Below are 19,970 nucleotides of genomic sequence, written 5' to 3'. Positions count from 1 at the left end.
TCCCAGCACAGCCGACACGATCAGATTGATCTCCCGGGCCGAGCATGAATCGTCCAGTAGCTTCTCTAGCTGGCGGTTTGATATTTTCAGGTGCCAATCGGTCGTATAGTAATCCTGCTGGTCCGCTCCATCCATGGTGAGCGTGTCGCGTGCGAAGAGTGTTTTGATCAGCTTCCGGTAGAACACCAATGCTAAACGCTCGTCTTCGCCGGCATTAGCACTGGCAGGCGTTGGTTCCGGTGGTGGTGGACAGTCACATTGCAGCGCGTCACCACCAGATCCAGCGGAGGGCTCTGTGCGATGACGTCCCTGCAGCTGTCCCCAGCGATCCAAAGCGCCGGGTTTTATCCAACTCGCCTCTTGCCGACGTCGTTCTCCGATGGTCGTTCGCAAAAGCACAGCAAACACGGCACAGTACAACGCGAAGCAACGAAACAGGGACAAATGCATTTTGCAAAGTGTTTTGCGCTTACCGATGATCACATAGCTTGCTGTTCCGCTCGCTAACAATTTCGCGAATGACGCATCAGTGTGTAAACAAATATATGCAAACCCGCTGACAAAAGCGTAGTGGGCGCCGTTGGTTTGACAGGCGATGTGGCACAAAACATCGAATACCAATTAAATATAGTTTTTTAATAACAACAAATAATGTGAAGATAAAATCAGTTAGAGTGTGAGCGTAATAGCACTTACAAGCAGAGATGTTATGGGAAGGGTCTTAAAATAGATTGAAATAATAGAAAATAATGCGCATCGAACAGCTTCAATCAATCCCACGGTGCGTGAGCAAGCGCCATCTGTACGTGAGGATTGTAAGCTCGTTTTGGCCGTTGCGAATATTTAAACCCAATGGCATGCTTTTTTGCTGTTTGTTCTACAAGCTATTGGGGGAGATCAATTGGGCGAACTCCACAACGATGGTCACAATGGCAATGCTAAGCAATCGGGTTTGAAGATAGTTCTTCTTCTTCATTGGTACTAAAACCTCGAGAGGTCCCGGCCTTGCCATTTCTGACTTTCTGTGACTTGATTTTACCCGTAGCAAAGTAGTCAGCCCTGCGTACGGGGAGGCGGTCTGGATGGGATTTGAGCCCCGGTCCTGCCGTGTGAAGACCGGCACCGTTATCGCCTCGGCCATCCGACCCCCCCTGATTGCATAGACATGGGAGAAAATGTGCGAGAATCGAAAAAAATATATGGAAACTTTAGAATATTTTACGAGAAAAAATTGGGGATTTTAGCGAAAAGGGAAAGAAAAATGATCAAGAGAAAATTGATGGAAAACATACCTAAAGCGTGAACAAGGGAGACACGAGAGTGATATTCAGAGAAACAAGAAAAAAAATGACGAAACTCGAGAGATGAATAAGCAAAAAAAAAGAAAGAATACAAAGAGCATTGAGGGGAAAAATGAGGGAATGAGAGAAAAAGTGCTAGAGCTATCAGTGAAAAATTATAGAAAAATGAGAAAGAAATGATAGCAAAATGAGAGACAATCGAGAGAAAAGTGAAAGAAAATTTAAAGAAATTTGGGAGATAACACTGAGGGAAAAATGAGAGAGAATGGAGAGATATAGCTGAGAAGAATGAAAGGAAAGTGAGAGTAAAATAAGAGATATCAAGAGAAAAATGTAGAGAAAAATTAACGAAAATCGAGAACGAAATGGTAAAATAGTTTGAATAAGACAAGAGTGCATCGAGAGAGAAACGAGAGTAAAAAGAGTGAGAGTTTTCAGCAGCTGTCCTTTTCAATTTCTTGTCACTTTTCCACTGATTCTCTCTCATTTTCCTCTCATCATTCTACAATTTCTTTTTCGATTTTCTCTAATTTTACTCGTTTTAAACGTGTTTTTTGCTCTAGAATTTTGTTTGTACTTCTTTCATTTGTTCTCTCTTATTTTCCTCTCGCTTCTTTCTCATTTTCCTATTATTTTTCTCCAATTTTGTTTTTTTCTTTCTCGTTTTTCTCTTGATTTTCAATAAGTTTTTTTTATATTTTTTCCCCCAAATCTCTCTCTCAATTTTCTTTATATTTCCCTTTATTTTTTTCTCTCCATTTACCTTCGTATCTTTCTCATTTTCATTTCATTTCTCTCATTTCGCTATCATGTTTCTCTCATTTATCTCTCATCATTCTCACGAATTGCTCGCATTTTTCTATTTATTCTTTCATGTGTCATCATGCTTACAACTTCCTTCCTGCTGTTTTTATTTTATATTTTATTTAAAGCGTTTATTTGGTACGCACTCTAGCTGTAACCTCACATATTCGCCTATCGATTGTTTACGAGTACGTTACACTAATGACTTTGCTTTACGCTTTCTCTGTATAATGGATTTTCCATATTTTCTTTTTTGTTTGTCACAGCTAACGATAAATCCAATTTAAAATTCGATGCTATCATTCCAACTACGATTAAAAACGCTTTTGTAAAGGTTGTTTGCTCACTTCACTGTTCCGCAGGTGGGTTAACATTTCTTGGTTAACATACATATTACATGCCTCGATAAGGGAACGAACCGTCGCCAGCGTACGCGTCGTTTAGCTACAATTTTGATACATGAACTAACGAATAAAACAATAAACAAACAAAAAAAGAGAACAAACATATAAAAAAAACAGCTACATTGTTCCTATAGCCTATAAATGGTGTTCGACACCATCACTAGCCGATTTGCGAAACGAATGCAGACACACACACATACACACACATACACACAATTTCCAATTATATGACACTTTGGGGCGGAATGCTGTCGTTACGAATGACGAATGCTAAAGAGCTACCCTTTTAGTAAAGGGTTCTAGGCGTTTTTTTTTTTTTTTGTTAGAACCATCCATGATGCATAAGGTCACTGCCGAGGGCCCGAGAAGCTTGTTGAATAAGGTCACTTTAAGTACGCGCAACTCCTTCCACTTTTCTCGCATCTTCCCAGGCAGTAGATTTAGCTTAGCTGAGGCGAAGGAGCATATGTAAAGCAGTCCAGAAGGTAAGGACAAGAAGCGCTACAATCCTTGCCGGTTGTACATCGGTCCCGGTGGAGTATTTGTGTTTGACTGTGAAAGAAAAATGGCATGGAAAAAGCATTATTTCACCATCCTTAAGTGAGCGCGTTATTAATGACAGCACCACCCTTCTTTTGAGTCAGAAAGTGTGACAAGATAAGAAGGTGATTTATTCTTCACCTGAGGAGCACATCCTCGCCCCGGGAGCTAATCTCCGAAGATCATGGAGAGCTTCGTTTAAAATCATGTCAGAAATCCGATCCACACTGAGGCGATCCATTTGTTGGAGAGAATCGAAAACACTCGTACCAAACCGCACACCACGTTGAACCTTGGACGGGGACACCTTCTTGGCCTACGAAATGCTGGCACCCGGTGACACACCATCCTGCCTAATGGATTATGCCCTGTGATCGAGGGAAACCATGCCGCCCTGCCATGGTTGCGGCCAGAATGTGGATCACAGCAAGCAATCGGTTGCGGTCAGAGTCAACCACGAATGTCAACGCGCAATATTATCACTGTCAATATACCGACAACGCACGTGGCGCAAGTTGTTCGCGCTATAGGAGACCGGAGTGCGTAAAGGGAAAAAAAAAGGGAGAATAACGAGGCCACGGAAATGATCTTGCCCGTAGACAAACCTGCCAAAGTTTAGCTCGGTCTCGGTGGTCCCGTTCCTGCAGCATTCCGTAAGCATTTAATGACATACAGATATGATGCGGAATGTGTGTGATAAGACGGTTTTACCTATTCTATTAGCATGAGCAGTGCGCGTCCGCATACGCATTGAAGGGGGTAGCTGCTGATGAGTGTAAATTGCACCTCAAACATCTTGCTCACATGAACGTTGGTGAGGGACATCGGAATTGTCTCCGGGCAACAATTGTCACTCGTTTGTGGTGGATCATACGGCGCAAACCGCGAGTGGCATCGTAGCTTTTTGCTTTGATTTAATTATGTGCTTGCAATGACAACATGCTTTTATGGGACTTCTTTTTGATGAATAATACCTCTGATAACATGTTTTACATTCTGATCCAACAGCAATATGATTCAGTGCTCAAAACGATCAATTGTCTCCTCGTGTGCTCTCCTCACTTTTAAACTTCTATCAGTTTGTCTAGTTGAACTCATCTTTATAAATTTTCCCAACAGACTTTTATAACTCCCTTGACTCTCGATTCCGAGAGACGGTATAGACGTTAACGCTTAGATCGGGTCCAGTTTACCGCTAGCTTTCCCTCCACAATACTGTTGGATCTAGAATCAGTGAAAATATTCTAAAACAGTCTGAAATACTTAATATTGACTACAATACTGTTATTCAAATTATTGTTACCAAGGATCTGAGCAGCTATTACCCTCTCAAGTCCCGTACGCAGAGCTGACTACTTTGCTACGGGTCAAATCAGAAAGCCAGGAATGACAGGCTAAGTCCTTTCAAGGTTGTAGTGCCAAGGAGGAAGAAGATCCTGTCAAGTAATATACCCTCTCCAAAGCTCACCAGAGCTCGTAAAACACTTGGCCGATCTTCGATGCCTAAAGACATTGTGTTGCTCACTGGTCAAGTTGCTGTTGGACTCCGTGTTCTGATCGTTCTCGATCCTAGAACCAAAGCGACCGTAGCAAGATACTCCCAAGGATATTTGGCAGATTTGTCACCCACTTCCATATCATGGAGATAGCTGTCGGTTGCTTGGCTTGTGGAAGAGATCCTCTTCCGATCGGCGCCGGTCTTCACATAGCAGGACCGAGGACAAAGTCTTGTAAGCCAGCAATGGGTTCAATTCAGAACCGTCGGCTACCAATGCGAATGCTTATCGTCGCTGAAGGTTACAGTGAAATGTTGCGATCTGGCATGCCAACCATCGCATCCACATCAACACCACTTCAATCAGCAAACGGAATGAAATCCGCCGAGACCCGTGGAAACCATGAGAAGACGACGTAGCTTTCAATATTTACCAGACCAGAGAGTGACAAACGGTCTGCACTTTCGCGTATAACACCACTTCCCCCACCACCACATCCATCTCTTTGAAGATCAAATCGTCGTCACATGATCTATTTCCAGTAGCTGCCGAGCGTGTGTGTGTGTGGCTACAAGGTGTTTGTTTACCGATCGGTAGCGCCCGACAGATTCATCCGTCGTGCTAGTAGTCAGTCAATCGAACCGCATTCGGAGGTCCACCAAAGTCATCCCATAAACATGGAGGTGTTAAATGCTGTACCGTTGCTTGTGGAACTGAAGCCTTCCCAACAACCAAGCAGCGCACCGCAAGTCCGTCGGCAGTTCACAAATCTCCGGGCTGATCTTACGATGGAAAATAATGATTAACGTCTTGTTGGAAAGCGTGTTTCACAAACCGGTCGACGTGCCGGTGGCCGACGGAGGGTTCACATTTTTCTGCCCGCTACTTTTCGATACCTGACGAATGATGGGGGAAATGGTGATTTAAATTATTTTCCCTTCCTCTCAGGTGCAGCCTGAAAGCGTGGAACGATTTATGCTTCTTTTTCACAACTCGACCTAATTCAATTCGGATCGTGCTCGTGTCTTTAGTCACCTAGAAGTGGCAAGGTTACGCACACTTAACAGCAAATTCTTGGTGGGCGAAGGAATGTGGTGTGGATGATGAATTTCCAAAACTTACATGTTCCGGCACCGGCGTTCGCTTGTCATAATAGTGTGTTCTCGAACGTCAATCATAAATTGAACGAACAGCACGAACCGACCAACAAAACCGGCGCTCCGGCGGTGTGTTTTGAGATTAGTCTGCTTAGCATACAGCTGCTCTCATGTAGATCGATACATCCTAAAATTAGGCCTTTGCTCAATCTTTAAGTTTTAATTAGTTAGGAACAATCGGACAAAGTTCTGACTGCTCACAACCCAAACGAACATACCAACATGATGTCTGTCCCACAGCAGATGTTAGCAGCTGTACATACGTATTTGGCCAACTGTTGCTGCCACAAACGAGCCAGGATGCCACTGGCTGTCGTGTATTTTCGGTTTTGTGGCATCGTAAAAAATTGATCTATTTTCCTTGCCGTCAGGTTCCGATCCATCGTTCACGTCGCGTGTCAATAGGCCACAAATCTTTTTAGTTCCTGCACGGTAAACAACAATACAAGCGCGACGCACGGTGTCGTTAAAATCTTCCTCTCGCAGATGCACATCACCCATAAAGTCGATCACATTCATCCAGGGACTTCAATGGCCCATGCCTCAGTTTGCTTTTTCGGGGGCAATGCTGTGGTGCGAAAAAGTTCCAGGGTTCAATTCTAAACCGCGCCGTTCGCCGGTGATTTTATGCGAGTGTAAATATTTACACTCCCCATCACATCATCCGAAACGGAACATGACCTATTCGTTCGGCGCGCTCAGGCACGATCCCAGTTTTATTGCTACTTTAATAATTCGAATAATCATCAACGCGCACCGAATTAGCGGACCTTCGCGTTGCGTCTGTCTTGCAGCTTCCGCCGAATAATGCATCCGCCGCACACGAATTGACCTACTCGTGCAAGCTATTGAGGTTTGTGGGTGCAATGCAATGCCGGCCAGAGATCCTCATGATTATGGGCGAATGATTATCGAGCGGCTATTAAGTGTCATGAGTGGCTCACGGCAGGGTGCACCTTTAGAGTGCTCCAGGCGGTGGACGACACAGCTTCTGGTTTGTGTTCCGAACGGTCGGTCTGGTCGATAAGCGATCCGATCGTAGCGTGCGAGTTAATCTGAACGCGGAGGAAGAGTTCATGTTCCAAAAAAGAAAAAGAAAAACCGATCCCCGTGTTATGGGGGTCTGGTGTGGTGTTGTGCTCGTTATCGATCTGGCTAAGGTTAAATAAACACCTTCTCTGGATTTCGTTGGAAAAGGTGGAGATCCTACAAGAACAACAACAAAAAAAAAAGCAGGGAATAAGGTACTTACACTCCAGCTTCGTTTCTACATCGCAGCAACACTCTTTGATCGCACGGTACTTGCTGCACGTTCCGGCGTTTACCGTGCAGAGCGCTTCCAACCTACGATGACAGGTGTGAGAGATCCATGGCAGTTGCTCTGGAAGGGAAAGATAGCATGGCGTTAGGCGTGTACGTTAGATAGGTTAGATTTCGACCAGGATAGATTTGGCACGCGGGAGAACGAAATCAAACATGAGTCACGTTGCGTTGGTGTGAAGTAGTCAAAGAACAGGAGGCACGCATTCCGTTTGCTCCCCATTCACAAAACATAAAACACGGTGTACGATCAGCACAGGTATCGATTAGGCGGGAAAAGTGGGGGTTGTGTATGTTTTGCTTTTGCGAAATGCTTTAATTTACACAACAGTATCGAAATCCATTTCAGCACCAGATCGCTTAGCGCACTCCATGGAAGTTAAGTGGTGCGGTTAGACTATTGGTGCTGGAATTAAAATATGAACTTAGGATCGCCCACATGCTGTTCATTAGTGGCGAGATTAACTACAAACTGTAACGAGACGTCTGTAAGTCTATGGAGCGTAACTTAGTAAATCCTGCGATGACGTAAGAAACGTTATTTATAACTTGCCCAATTACGTGGCACTGGAGTGTCCTGAGAATACTTATTAGATATTCAGCTACATTTCTAGCAATGCAGCTAAAAGAAGTACGAGCTTCAAGGGAATATTTATTCGGTTTTTCGTGGGAAGCTACATTTGTTGTCACAATGTTGATAAGAAGGTTGATAATATTCCAGCGAATAACTCGAGCAGGGGAAAGTTCGCAATCTGCAGACATGTTCGTCCAGGAAACATATTTGAGTGTCTCTTTTCGGACTTATCAAGTATTCTTGATAAAAATAGCATGAGTATAATGCTTCACAGAAGTCTAATGATATGATGAATCCAAAAGACCCAGATTAGTTTAATTCATTCTTACGATAAGGTGAGCTAATCGTCCAACACGTTCGTCACCATATCGAATGTAATCTGATCGCTTTCCTCAGATTAGCTGCCTGTACCCTCGTGCATTTCTCATGCTATTATCGTTGATGAATATATTCACTCAAGATCTTCGCCAAATCTCATCTAGACCGTTCCCCCATAGTGAGGACTGACTAAGCGGAATCAATAAGTCTAGTAAGCCAGAAATGGAAGGCATAATCTTAGAGGTCGTTCTTCTTCTTCCTTGGCACTACAACCTCGAGAGGTCTCGGCCTGCCATTTCTGGCTTTTTGTGACTTAATTTTACCCGTAGTAAAGTCGTTAGCCTTACGTACCGGGAGGCGGTCTGGATAGGATTTGAACCCCGGCCCTGCCCCGTGTGAAGACCGGCGCCGCTGTCGCCTCGGCCACCGGACGACCGCTTGAGGTCGTTAGGCCAAGAAAAAAGAAAATTGTTCGCCTATCTGAACATTGTAAATGGTACGATCACCTCCTGCGTAAATCGATTTGTAAGCTCATTAGTCTCTTATTTAGGACACAGGTGGAGGACCTCCTATACGATCCTTCGATCCCCAAATAGATTTTCTCACCGCTCTTGCAATGGGACTTCCCTTCCATCTTCTCCGGATGAAGGTCACTCTCGCATACTTTCCAAGATCACCCATCCCATGCTTCAGCTGTAATGTTTTCCGGCTTCAAATACTGCCTAAATTTGATTACAAAATTCTCTTAAACAATGCTTCAATAAGAAACCCAACCACCAACCGGCACAGAAGACCTCGACCGTTCCTTGCTGCTGTAAACGTACACTTTTCACCTTTCTCCCCCCGCCAAAAATAACTAATCCTATCTAATTCCCTGCGCGCTGCTACTGGCGCTACTTTCGCCGAAAGCGTACGCCTTATAAACCTAACCTAAGCCAACTTCTAAAACCGATCGTGTCCGATTACGGAGCCGCACTCCGAGCCGGCATGTGTTCCCGCCCAGAAACGACCCCGGAATGTTTAATGAGTCGGTGAAAAGTGGCAAACCGCGCCAACACTGGCCATCGTTTCGGTGGAGGCCGCGTAGCGTTGCTTCCACCCTCCGTTATCGTTCTTATTATTATTATCTCTCTCGTTAATTGTGTTGCGCATCCGCAACGGAGAGGGGGGAGGGGGTGGGGGGAATGCGCATAAACTCATCGGATTAACTGGCCAGAATGACGATTGGCCTGGCTACGTCTTGCGGAATGGAAAATTAACTCCCCATCGAGGAAGAATTAGATAATTCCGATAGAATCGGTATCAAATTACCCCCAACCGGGCTTCAAGCTCACGCGCGAGACCGTTCGAAGGGCATCGGGTACCAGTTGTTAAAGCATCCAGTTACACTGGGTTTCAAATTTCGCATTCACAAATAATTTTGTGACCGTACGGCTTTACGGGACACTGGGTTACGCGTGGCGCGCACCGTTGACGTTTGGGAACACGTAGCACTAGCCAGCAGAAACACCCTGCGAATGCAGCGGGAATCGACGGAACAGTGCGTGCTCTGCATACCAATCGACTGGGTACTGGGAGGCAAAGACAGCCGGACGCGACGCAATTTAGCGTAACTAATGGCAAAAGCTCCAGAAACTGCATACACCCGACGGGCGCTGGTAGGGGCATGATCAACTGATCGTGAAATTTGAAAGAATCAAACAACGGCCACCCGAAGGGCACACAGCGCGATCATAAATTGTGCGGGTGCACAATGAATCCAAGAATAAGGGCACGCGCGTTTACTTGTCATCAACATCAAGATGACGAGTCGAACGGCCGTGTGTAGCGCAGCGCGAATCGAGCGGAAGATGTACCTCGTCGATTGTGATCGCCCATCGTTGACAGCTTGATCAACTGTTAACAAACGGTCTTACCTATGGCGTGTTGGTACTGCCGTGCACCTCCGCAATGCCGGCCGTGTGCATTGTTCGGAACTGAATTCTAAACTGTCATAATGAATCTGCGCCAAGAGGTAGATTAAAGCACAATTCGTTTGGATGGGCCTTGCCCAGACGTTACTGTGTCTCACCATGCGTCGCCATCCACTGGGGGGGGCATATGTGTATATGGGGAGGCTGTCTGTACTGAAGCGAACAAACCTTCGCTATTCGCTGGACACATCCTCCAGCAAGTCACAGTAATTCAATGAACAAGTTAATCGAACGATTGCACTGGAATCTTAATTAAAATGGCATCAACCATCCGTCCAGTCTATTTTCCTTAAGGTGACGCTCTGATCGAGAACGCCCCCCCGAAGAGAACGATCGAATGTGTGTCCTTATTGAGTGTGTTTCCTAGAGGGAAACATTTCAAGTCTCCGGAGTTAGCAACACAACGACACCCAACCCAATCCGTACTCCCTTCTTCTAGATTCCCTAACCAAATGTGAATGCGTCCATGTTCCGTCCTTTGGACATTTATTACGACGCACAAACCGAACCTGCACCGGCCGGTCGGTGGGTCCCTCATGCCAACATCTGTGTTTTTTTGTTCCCCCTTATGCGATCTGATCAAGACCTACATTTTCCCTTTCTTCTCATTAGCAGCACGATGCCGGGGACGCGTTTTCGGGACCCTGGACAAACTGGGGTTCAACAAACCTTCTTGCGTGACTTGTGGCGACGCACACGTGCCGTCGTCTGCGTTTTGGGGGGGGGGGGGGGGGGGGGGGGTGAGGGCGCATAAATTACGTACGGAATGTAGGATGTGTCTTTGTGTGTCCTTCCCGCGTTCGGAACACTGACACACCAATACCAATGCATTAGGCGCTCTGTGGCGCTGGTAAAAAAAAATGCGCCGATTGCAAATATATCGGCCAGCGTGTTTTTGATAAGCCGTCATGTTGCGTGCCACGGTAACCGGTGCTTCCGGCTTGGAGATGGAGCAAATACTGTGAAGCAAAAACATCACTATTGATATTTTGATAAGATTCGCCAGTTGGGTTTTGTGGATTGGTGGATTGGATTGTTTGCTTGATTTGATGCACCATACGCCCAGCTCCCCCCTGACAGTCACGTACATAGATAGTGCTGGACTGTGTTTATTATCTGTCGATGATACCTCCGAAGCATTTCTGTTCGTTGACGAACGCTTTGCAAAGGAAGATTTGTGGGAATTTTTAAATTTCAGTATGAGGAGCAAGCAGCCTATGTGTAATACAAGAGCTACAACGAACCTACCCCTGGACTTGAACCACCAACTCAACACACAACTAATGAAAAGTTCCAACTCTTTCTTCAAAAATGGTTTAAACATGAGATTTTATGTGAACCTGAAGGATCGCATTATAAGAGACATGTTTCCTTATCCTATCTCATTCTGCGCTTGCCACTCATATGGTTTGGTCTCTAAACGGAGAGAGCAGTGCGTTCTTAGTCTCTACAGTATCCTTACAGTAAACAGCGCTTTAACCACCAATGATTAGGACTGATTCCCTGCTTTTCGAGACAGCAGGCTTAGTTTTAATGAACTAGCCTCCCAATCAGAAGAATCTGGTGTATCGTAAAATTGCCTTCGTGCCTACATCAATACATGAAACTTGTGACGTGATCTCCAGATTGTCTCCAGATCGTGAAGGGCATTGCAGTACCGGAAATTTATCCAAAGTTAGATAATTTAGTTGGAAGAAGATTAGATGAAGGTTACTGTTGAAGCCTTTTGTCGCTTCATCTTCATCTTCAAACATCTCTAACGGAGCCATTGGTGATATATTCCGCGCTCGTCAGTCAGAATGATCGGAAGATCCAATCCTCTGCAGAGTTGGGAGACGAAAGAAGATCCAACAGGGGCACCAAAAAGGGAGGAAAAACACGATAATAGCGAGAACCGACCAAAACCAGAAGCGTTCACCACCGGCTCAGCCTGACGTGCGCGAGACGCACCAAGCAACGTAGCAACAGCAGACGAGAGATTTGAGATCTGCAAGGCATTGCATTGCGCTTTTAAAGCTTATGATCGGGTTCGAAGAGGACATTGGCTGGAGAGTTTTATAACATGACGAAATAGTTTAAAATATGTTTTCAACTGATTCGATACCATGAAGTAGTTGCAGTAATTCTGAAGCGTTGTTGCCTTCGCTTGATGACTCTCGAGCAACGTTAGCCATACTTGGATTGAAAGTCCAGGGCGATCCGACACCGATCTTGACACAGCGGTTACGGGTATCGAAACTCATCCGACTGACTACGAGTCCATCTACAGATAATTTAAGTCAAGAAAGCCAGAACTGGGCGACTGAGACCTCCGGAGGTTGTAGTGTGGTGTCTAAGAAGATCGACAAAAATATAGGTGCGGCTACAACATAAAATGAACAAACCGTTCAAATGCTGCCCACTCTACTTTCATTTAGATGATCGGGTACAAGCAGCTACGGTGTGTACATCTTCTGCACCAAGCATCTTTGCAGCAAGCAACCAAACGACACAAACTCCACTGTCCGTGGAAACATTCTTATGCAAATCGTTTGTTTGCGTTTTGCCGTCGGACAAACGTGTCCGTTGCTTCCGATTGTGTTTTTTTTTTTTTTCGCCGTACCAACCGTCGTTCGACCGGAACAGACATGATTGAGCAAAGGGACACACCGCGAAAAGAAAGCCTCCCAAGGTGTGCACTCACTCAGACCGGTGTGAACTGGCCGGCTCAATGTGACGCTGCTGTCCAACGTAAATGGCACACAAACGCACCGCGAGATCGAGCATAACAACGGCGATCACCGCGTCCGACTATGTGTTCTGGACGACGCGTGCCGTTTGCATCGTTGCATCGTTCAAGCATGACGAGCCAATTTCCCTTCAGAACAATAACAAAAACTACAGCTAATCAACTTTGCAATTGTAAATGCAATTTAGTGCGTTAGTGTGTCTCGTTATCGTTATCGTACTGCGCGATTTAGAGGGCCGGCGACACGAGACATCCCACGAGAGACAGCTCGCTCCCGCCTTGTCCGAACGTCACGCCGTGGACCGGGGACCACGAACAATTTGTCATATTATTATTACCGTACCGACCGGCAGCAGCAAGCGGAGGGAAGAGCCTTTTGTTTCCCGCTGCAATTTTTGAACAAGACGACGACCCATTTGCTGCATCATTTTCCAACGTTTTCCACGTGGCGAAGGTTACTTAATAGGCGGGAGCACACAGTACTAGTGGATGACCGGGTTAGAGACACAGCACAACACTAAAGGTGATCGTTTTCAAATCATTCTTCAATCGCATCATCGAACTTCTTTCGAATGTAGAACGATAGCAAAAGAGATAGCTGGATATGAATAATTAATTAATCACAGGCGTGGATCTCACACGCAGGTGAGCTTGTTTTGAAGACACCGGATGGGATTACGACGTGCAAAAGACGCCACGGGATAGAATCCACCAACAGGGCCAAGGCCATATGACGCGTGATTGAATGCCGTATGACGCGCTGTTTGCAAATGAAAGCATTTGCTTCGATTAGTCACGCGAAAAACAAAATAACTTCCTAAAAGGAAAGTATTCTAATAAAATCTGTTGACCAAATTGCGATAAAATCATGATAAGAATTAAAACATAGTTTAGCCTTTTTGTTGCTCAGTTGGTAAGAATCGGCAAACAGACGTCATTGGTCTTCAGTAAAGCTCTCGGCCATCCCTATGACATCATCCATTTCCTAAGCATGCAACAACACATCGCGTGACCTCTTTTCACACGAGCACATGGCACCCTCAAGTGTGGATTAGTGGAGAAGCGGGTGACGAGAGCCTGTAGGACCGAGAGAAGGACGATTTTCCCCAAACGGTGCTTATGGGAAATTAGTTGGCAATTAAATCTTGACGCAACAAACGAATCTTGCTGATACCATTTCAACAAACACCGCAACCTGTGCTTTCTTATCCAGATCTCACCGCCAACTCCAGATATCCTACCGATGAGTCATGTCGCTTCTGGTCACTTACCGTTGGCGTGCGAATATTCACAGCAGCAGTGATCGTTGAGGAACAGTTGCGAGCGACAGTAACGCAACGTGGTAGCATTGCACGGCTTACACCAGGACGGGACACGAAAGTCGGACTCGCTCATTCTGGCCACAAACTCCCGGGCGCTCGCCTCCGTCAGCTCGTGCTCCTTATGGTAGAGTGGCACCTCGGACGACTTTTGGTGCGTGTATGCTGCATCCTTCTGGTGGGCATGATGCCGATGGGTGTCCTGCTCCACCGGCAGATTCATTTCGCTCGTTGCTAAGGCCGCCAACACGGAACTCGACACTACACCTCCGAAAAGTACCACCAACATTCGAAGCACCGGAAATCGCGCCATGGTAACACAGTGATTGTTTTCTTTTTGCGACTGCGTTCTTTCTTCCGAACACGCGTGTACGCGTGTGTTTTTGTTTGCTGCGAGCAGATGCTATTTAAGCGCAGTAGCTTTATGTAAGAGCACATACAACACACTTTCTGCCAGCTTTGGGGTGGAATATAACAATTTTTCCGCGGCACCACACATCCGAGTTTGAACAGAGTTGGGATAAATAATTTGGAACCTCCTTTTACACTACACTATCGCAATTGTGCGTACCGACGCTCTATGTATATGTAATTTTTTGTTCGCCCTTTGCTTCACTCACATCCCTTCTCACTACCCCGTGAATCGTTGCATACTTCGATGTACAAAAAACATAATAAAAAAGGATAACAATTGCGTGTAGCACGGACACTTGCTTCCCCACAGTTTGAAAACTACACCACTACACGCACACAAACATAGCTCGCGCATTCGACGTTTTCCTTGCGAGAAGCACGTGCACGCGTTCACAGCAGGCCGGTTTTTCTCTGCGGCACCACGGCACACTGGCGCTGCCTTTGGTCTTTGCGCAACGGTGGTTGATACGCGAATGGGTGCGTGTTGTTTGCGCGTGTACCGGCGTACCGCGCGCCGTTTCATGGTGTATGTGCGATGATGGTATGCAATGCGCTGTGCATCTACTATGCACCAGCTTGAATAGGAACGAATGCAGAACGAAAAACTTTATTTATTCGGTATGGCGGCTGTGGAAGCTTCTCGGGCTGGGACACCAGACATCTTCAGTGAATTAAATATAATTCTTTTAATATAGCAATAAAAAAGAATGAACACGCAGAAGTTTGTTCAAAAAGCCGAACAATTTAAATATTACAATCAACCAGTGTGCATCATAACAAATGTACAGAGAGAGCACAAATTATGTTACCAAATTTATCAAAGTTGAGCGTAAATAGAATTTATTACGATTTGTTTTTTTTTATTCATAAAGAACGGCCTGGACGTATTGCTTTTATTACGATTTGTTACAGCTATGGAATTCTGCTCGGGTTTATTCGTTTGTGTTACAAATAATGTTTTAATATTATTTGAATTCTTAGGAACACTAGTTAAAATACCCATTAGCACCACTAATTTCAAGCTTACTAATGTTGGGCCAAAGGTATCATTAATTAAAATACTTTTTTGTAAAACCGAATTGTGGAATGTCCTACGGAAAATTTATCCACGCGTATTGCGATATTGCGTACCATCGGAGCTCACTGTAAATATAGAAAACATTGAGCATGGAGTTACATTGTATCGTTGACGACTTCCCATGATTTCGATTGAAAACATCGCTTTCAAAAGTTTCGTTACGCGTATGACGGTAAATTAAATGTTAGCTTGGAACGGGTCTGCTAAGAAATAGCTCTCAATACATGGGCGATACTCGATATTCAACATGGTGATAGGGAAGGTGATCGCAACTTCGAAGTCATTTAAAGCAAACATCTCCTATCTTGGATAAAAAGCGAGAGACTTGCAAGTGTGCTGATAGCTAAGCTTCAGACTTCATACCACAGCCTAAGGAAACTTCTATTCACACATGTCGCGATGGTCCTCACATTTGCTGTCTTCTGAAGAAAGATGCTTAGAATATTTTTTTTAACCGCGTATGTAGAAGCCGCATCGAATTAGACTAGGCAGGCCCCGGTTAACTTGTCGCGTCAGGAGAATTGTACCGGACGATCCAGTCAATGAAGTTCTTTTAGGCCGTCGATATGGCCAGAGGAAGCGTAGTAGGCCCATATCGAGATGGAGCCTTCCCTACCCTGAACTACCAGTAGTACATTCATCCGAGCTAAAATTCTTGAAATTAAAGTTTAAATTAAAAAAAAAAAAAGAAACGCGTATGAATATACCAGATCTCTATCTCGACTACAGTACCTTATATATAGAACTTGTTCCATAAACAACCAAAATCTTTACCATCGCCAAATATTCTTTACCAAATATCATCGTCCAGCTTCAGACAGAAGCACACTGTTATTTTTTTTTCTTCTGCTCGCACCGAATGTTCGTTCAAGTTCAAAATCACTCTTCAACGAATGGGGGTTTCGCTGATGGTGTTGAAGCATCTCGGAAATAACTCGGTTTATCTGCCCCACTCGGCCGACGCTAGGCGTCAGTGCATTTTCGGAAGCGGAAGAAGCCGGTCGACTGTTCGAAGATGAAGCTTACGGTACGATACTCCACGAACGCAACATTTCACCAAAACGAGAGCGAATTAGTATGGCAGAGTTTTCCATCCCAGAGCGATCCATCCCCGCGATAAGAAGTACCTAAATAAATAATATCTGTGTGTGTGCCAATTTTAGACACAACATGCAAGTGTCCCCCCTTAAGCTCTAGCGCTTGGGAGTCTATAAGTGAGACCAGTCGAATCGGGGATCGAAGTGAGATTTCGTGTCCAACCGGCGCTGTGATCGTAAATCAACGTAATTGCCGATCGACGGCGCTATTTTTAAATCGTTATGATCTTAGCATGGTCCTTTGCGGATTAGCGCTGGATTTGAGTGTTGAGCCCCGTGTGCATGTGTGTGAGTGCGTGTATCTGAGTGTGCCTATGCTTATGCTAAACCTCTTCCGCGCCATTCGCCAGCATAAGGCCAAGAGCGCGTCTAAGTGTGTGGGCGGCAGCTTGTAAACAAAGCGATCGTATAACGCGGAAACCACGTGCCACAGTAGTAGACACAAAGATGGTTTTCAAATCTCCTCGTGCGTTGAATGATGATGAATTGGCTCGACGATTAGAGAACTATTATCGTATTTTTACGCCATCAGTAGCGCCACTACTCACTCTACTCAGTGACTTGGGTTTGCGCGATCGTAGGAATGATCTTTCCCATTCTTCTTGCAGGCCATGAGGAGCGTGCCACTTAAGTTGATAGTGATGTTGGTGATGCTCACCGGTATGGTGAGTGCTGATCCAGTGCCAGGCGATGTGACCACAATACATCAAGACATACGCGTGATGCTGGAGGATGTGAAATCTCATCTGAATCGCTTCAACTCGCACTACCTTATCAATCTCGAGCAGCGAATTGTATCGCTTCTCACCACGATGACCAGTTTGGACGCGAACGTGAAAACACTGCAAGAGAAGTCGCAAATTTGGGACGTTTTCCAGCATCACATCGGAGCCTGGAGCGAACACATCAAATCCGTTGACAGCAAACTCGACATTTTGCGGAAGTATGTACGCCGTAGTGTGACGGCTTGGCCATTGGACGATTTACTGTAAAGCAATTTTCTCCTTCTTTAGAGCCCACGATACACCTTCACCTACGCTGGAGACGCGCCTGTCCAATCTGGACTTTAAGGTCCAGCATATCTTCGAAAAGGTCGACGTGATCAATGAGAAGCTGCACGATATCACGAAAACTGTGTACGCTCTGTCAAGCAGCAGCGCGATCAATCGAGGCCGAAGGAACGATCGGCTAGAGTCGGCAGCAGAACAGGCGGCGATCCTTACCAAAATTACCCACCTTCAAAAGCAAATTAATCGCATCGAAAGCAATGGCAACAGCAACTGCCAGAAGCAAAGCAATGGTCAGGGAAGCCGGGCCGGAGTGTCCGCTAAATTTCGCAAGGACGTGTCAGATTCTGACGAGGAGATGGATGACTTTTTGGATAAGCTTACGGCGAAGAAATTGCGTGAAATGGTTGCCAATCGTAAGCAGTGTCGTTCGCTGGACACACTGACCGGGATGACGCGTTCGATCGAGGATCGTACAGTACGCATCTACGACCTAGAGGCGAACCAGTTCGAACAAATTCTGTCCTGCTGTCAGCGCACGAATCATGAAGTGGCCACCTTCACGAACAGTGCGGATATTCTCCTAAAACGGATCGAACATCTCGTACTGGATGTGGATAGGAAGGTGGAGAAACGAAACAATTTCCCTTGCACCCATGAAGTGCCAAATGTCGACCAAGCTGTGGAATCCTCCGTACTAACTGCCGGTAATGCTACAGTGGAAGAAAGCTTAGATGCTTCTTCCAGTGTCGATATTGGTAGTGGCAGTGAGGAATCTAGCCCGGTCGCTGATAGTAACGTAATAAGCTCAGCGACAATTGAGCAGCATGAGGAAATAAGTTTCCACCATCCGGACAAAGATGGCTGCCATCAGCTGCTCAAACGTGTCAGCGGTGTGTACACATTTGCGGAGGTTGAGCTTAACGAAGCTAGACGGGATTTTAACAGACGATACTGTGAGTTTGCTACGGACGGTACGGCCTGGACGGTGGTGCAGCGCCGGAATTGGTACGATTTGCAGGAAAACTTTAACCGCTCGTGGAATGAGTACAAGTACGGATTTGGGGACCTCGGCTACGAGTTCTGGATGGGGAACGATTTCATACACAGGTGAGTCTTTCCACAATAGCACGGGTCGTATCCGAAGGACACGTTTGGGGATATAAAAGATAATTGATATAAGCAAAGGCACTGACGCATCGATGATCGAAGAAGAAAACTGGGCAAAGGATCGACGATGTTCAACCGATAAAAGCCCAAGCAGCAGACAATCGTCCTTGTACCGTGCTCTAGAATCTACACGTAATGATAAGTATAATAACCTGTCTTTTCGCAGATTGAGTTACGATGACAATGTAGAGCTGCGAATCGAGCTGGAAGATTTCGAAGGCAACAAGTCATACGCTGCCTACGGAACGTTCCGCATGGAGTCGGAAAAGTTCAACTACAATCTGATGGTTTCGGACTACCATGGCAATGCGTCGGATGCGCTAGCGTACCACAACGATCACGATTTCAGCACGTACGATCGATCGAACGACAAGTCAAGCGGAGATTATCCGTGCGCCTTAACCTTCGGAAGTGGTTGGTGGTTCAACAGGTAGTAGGATATAGCTTTAGTCTACCAATTGTACCGATATTATACGGGTCTACTATACACCCACAGATGTGCGGCATCGAATTTGAATGGGAAATACTATCTGGAGAATCCTCGCGACCACAAGCATACCGGCATACTATGGGAGTCGTGGTTGGGAGATTATTCGCTGAAGGCAGCGAAGATGATGATACGCCCGAGAGACGCATGGAACAGGGATGAGGAGCTGGCGGAGAATGATGGTCCGGTGGATCCCTAAAGTCCCAACGTGTGCATTTATAACAAATATTTCATTCAATTGTGGCACTATGTTATTCTTACGAAATATACGGACATTTTTATATTGCGCTTATATATTGCGACGGGTGGAGGACTTATTGCCTTACATATCAGCGCACAATAAGGGAAAGTAGAATTGATTCACTCACCAGTCAGTCACACTGTCTTCCCATCGTCGGAACGGATACCTGAATGTCAGATTAGAACAATGAATCATGTATAACGCCAAATACCTTCTTAAGGATCATCGAGCTACTTACCCCATCGTGGTGCTATGTACAACCGATCTTTGGTCCTATATTCTATCTCTTTACCGACTTATTAACCAAACGCGTGCTGCAAAGGAATCGGAATTGTTGCAATACCAGCTTTACCAGCTTTACATTCCCGTTTAAATTCAACGCCGGTTTGCTCAAAAGCAGGAACATTCCTGTTCATCTACGCGTAGCTCTAACGGCACGAGGTGATTGCTGATGGTGAGACAAAAAAACTTTTCACATTCAAGTGCCCTCGCCCCGGATGAAATTTTGGCTTTTATTTACACCAAAAAACAAACAATACATT

At 45.5% G+C, this 19,970-nt stretch overlaps 3 protein-coding genes across 4 annotated transcripts; 1 reads left to right on the top strand and 2 right to left on the bottom strand.

Moving 5' to 3' along the window:
* Positions 1 to 2,619: 2,619 nt before the first annotated feature.
* On the bottom strand, positions 2,620 to 14,818 carry LOC118505689. The gene is made up of 3 exons (XM_036041828.1): positions 13,887 to 14,818; positions 6,955 to 7,083; positions 2,620 to 3,061 (listed from the first exon to the last, which is right to left on the bottom strand). The coding sequence occupies exons 1-3, from the start codon at positions 14,245 to 14,247 to the stop codon at positions 2,955 to 2,957; spliced, it is 597 nt and encodes a 198-aa protein (XP_035897721.1). The 5' UTR covers positions 14,248 to 14,818; the 3' UTR covers positions 2,620 to 2,954.
* Positions 14,531 to 19,913, bottom strand: LOC118505690. The gene is made up of 3 exons (XM_036041829.1): positions 19,667 to 19,913; positions 19,556 to 19,594; positions 14,531 to 14,923 (listed from the first exon to the last, which is right to left on the bottom strand). Exons 1-3 carry the CDS (start codon positions 19,669 to 19,671, stop codon positions 14,566 to 14,568), a joined length of 402 nt encoding a protein of 133 aa, XP_035897722.1. The 5' UTR covers positions 19,672 to 19,913; the 3' UTR covers positions 14,531 to 14,565.
* Positions 16,331 to 19,481, top strand: LOC118505688 (angiopoietin-2-like). Of its 2 annotated transcripts, none has more exons than XM_036041826.1 (5): positions 16,331 to 16,453; positions 17,132 to 17,466; positions 17,537 to 18,640; positions 18,867 to 19,130; positions 19,197 to 19,481. In XM_036041826.1, the coding sequence occupies exons 1-5, from the start codon at positions 16,442 to 16,444 to the stop codon at positions 19,384 to 19,386; spliced, it is 1,905 nt and encodes a 634-aa protein (XP_035897719.1). In that variant the 5' UTR covers positions 16,331 to 16,441; the 3' UTR covers positions 19,387 to 19,481. The 2 variants fall into 2 exon arrangements, with proteins under 2 accessions (XP_035897719.1, XP_035897720.1); XM_036041827.1 differs by lacking the exon at positions 16,331 to 16,453 and adding an exon at positions 16,646 to 16,811.
* Positions 19,914 to 19,970: the final 57 nt, after the last annotated feature.

This window comes from Anopheles stephensi, chromosome 2 (assembly GCF_013141755.1).
Source record: "Anopheles stephensi strain Indian chromosome 2, UCI_ANSTEP_V1.0, whole genome shotgun sequence".
In the NCBI taxonomy this organism is placed as follows: Eukaryota; Metazoa; Arthropoda; class Insecta; order Diptera; family Culicidae; genus Anopheles; species Anopheles stephensi.
Note: the sequence above shows the minus strand (reverse complement) of the source record. Positions and strands in the feature narration are given on the sequence as shown.

Bases quoted from the DNA above. Each gene is read 5' to 3' on its own strand.
- LOC118505688 (XM_036041826.1), top strand. The intron at 17,467-17,536 runs GTATGTACGCCG...CTCCTTCTTTAG, and splicing joins AAACTCGACATTTTGCGGAA to AGCCCACGATACACCTTCAC. The intron at 19,131-19,196 runs GTAGTAGGATAT...ATACACCCACAG, and splicing joins AGTGGTTGGTGGTTCAACAG to ATGTGCGGCATCGAATTTGA.
- LOC118505690 (XM_036041829.1), bottom strand. The intron at 14,924-19,555 runs GTGAGTGAATCA...TTCCTATTCAAG, and splicing joins GAAGACAGTGTGACTGACTG to CTGGTGCATAGTAGATGCAC.
- LOC118505689 (XM_036041828.1), bottom strand. From the start codon at position 14,247: ATGGCGCGATTTCCGGTGCTTCGAATGTTGGTGGTACTTTTCGGAGGT. The intron at 7,084-13,886 runs GTAAGTGACCAG...TTTCCCTTCCAG, and splicing joins TGAATATTCGCACGCCAACG to AGCAACTGCCATGGATCTCT. The intron at 3,062-6,954 runs GTAAGTACCTTA...TTTCTTTCACAG, and splicing joins TGTAGAAACGAAGCTGGAGT to TCAAACACAAATACTCCACC.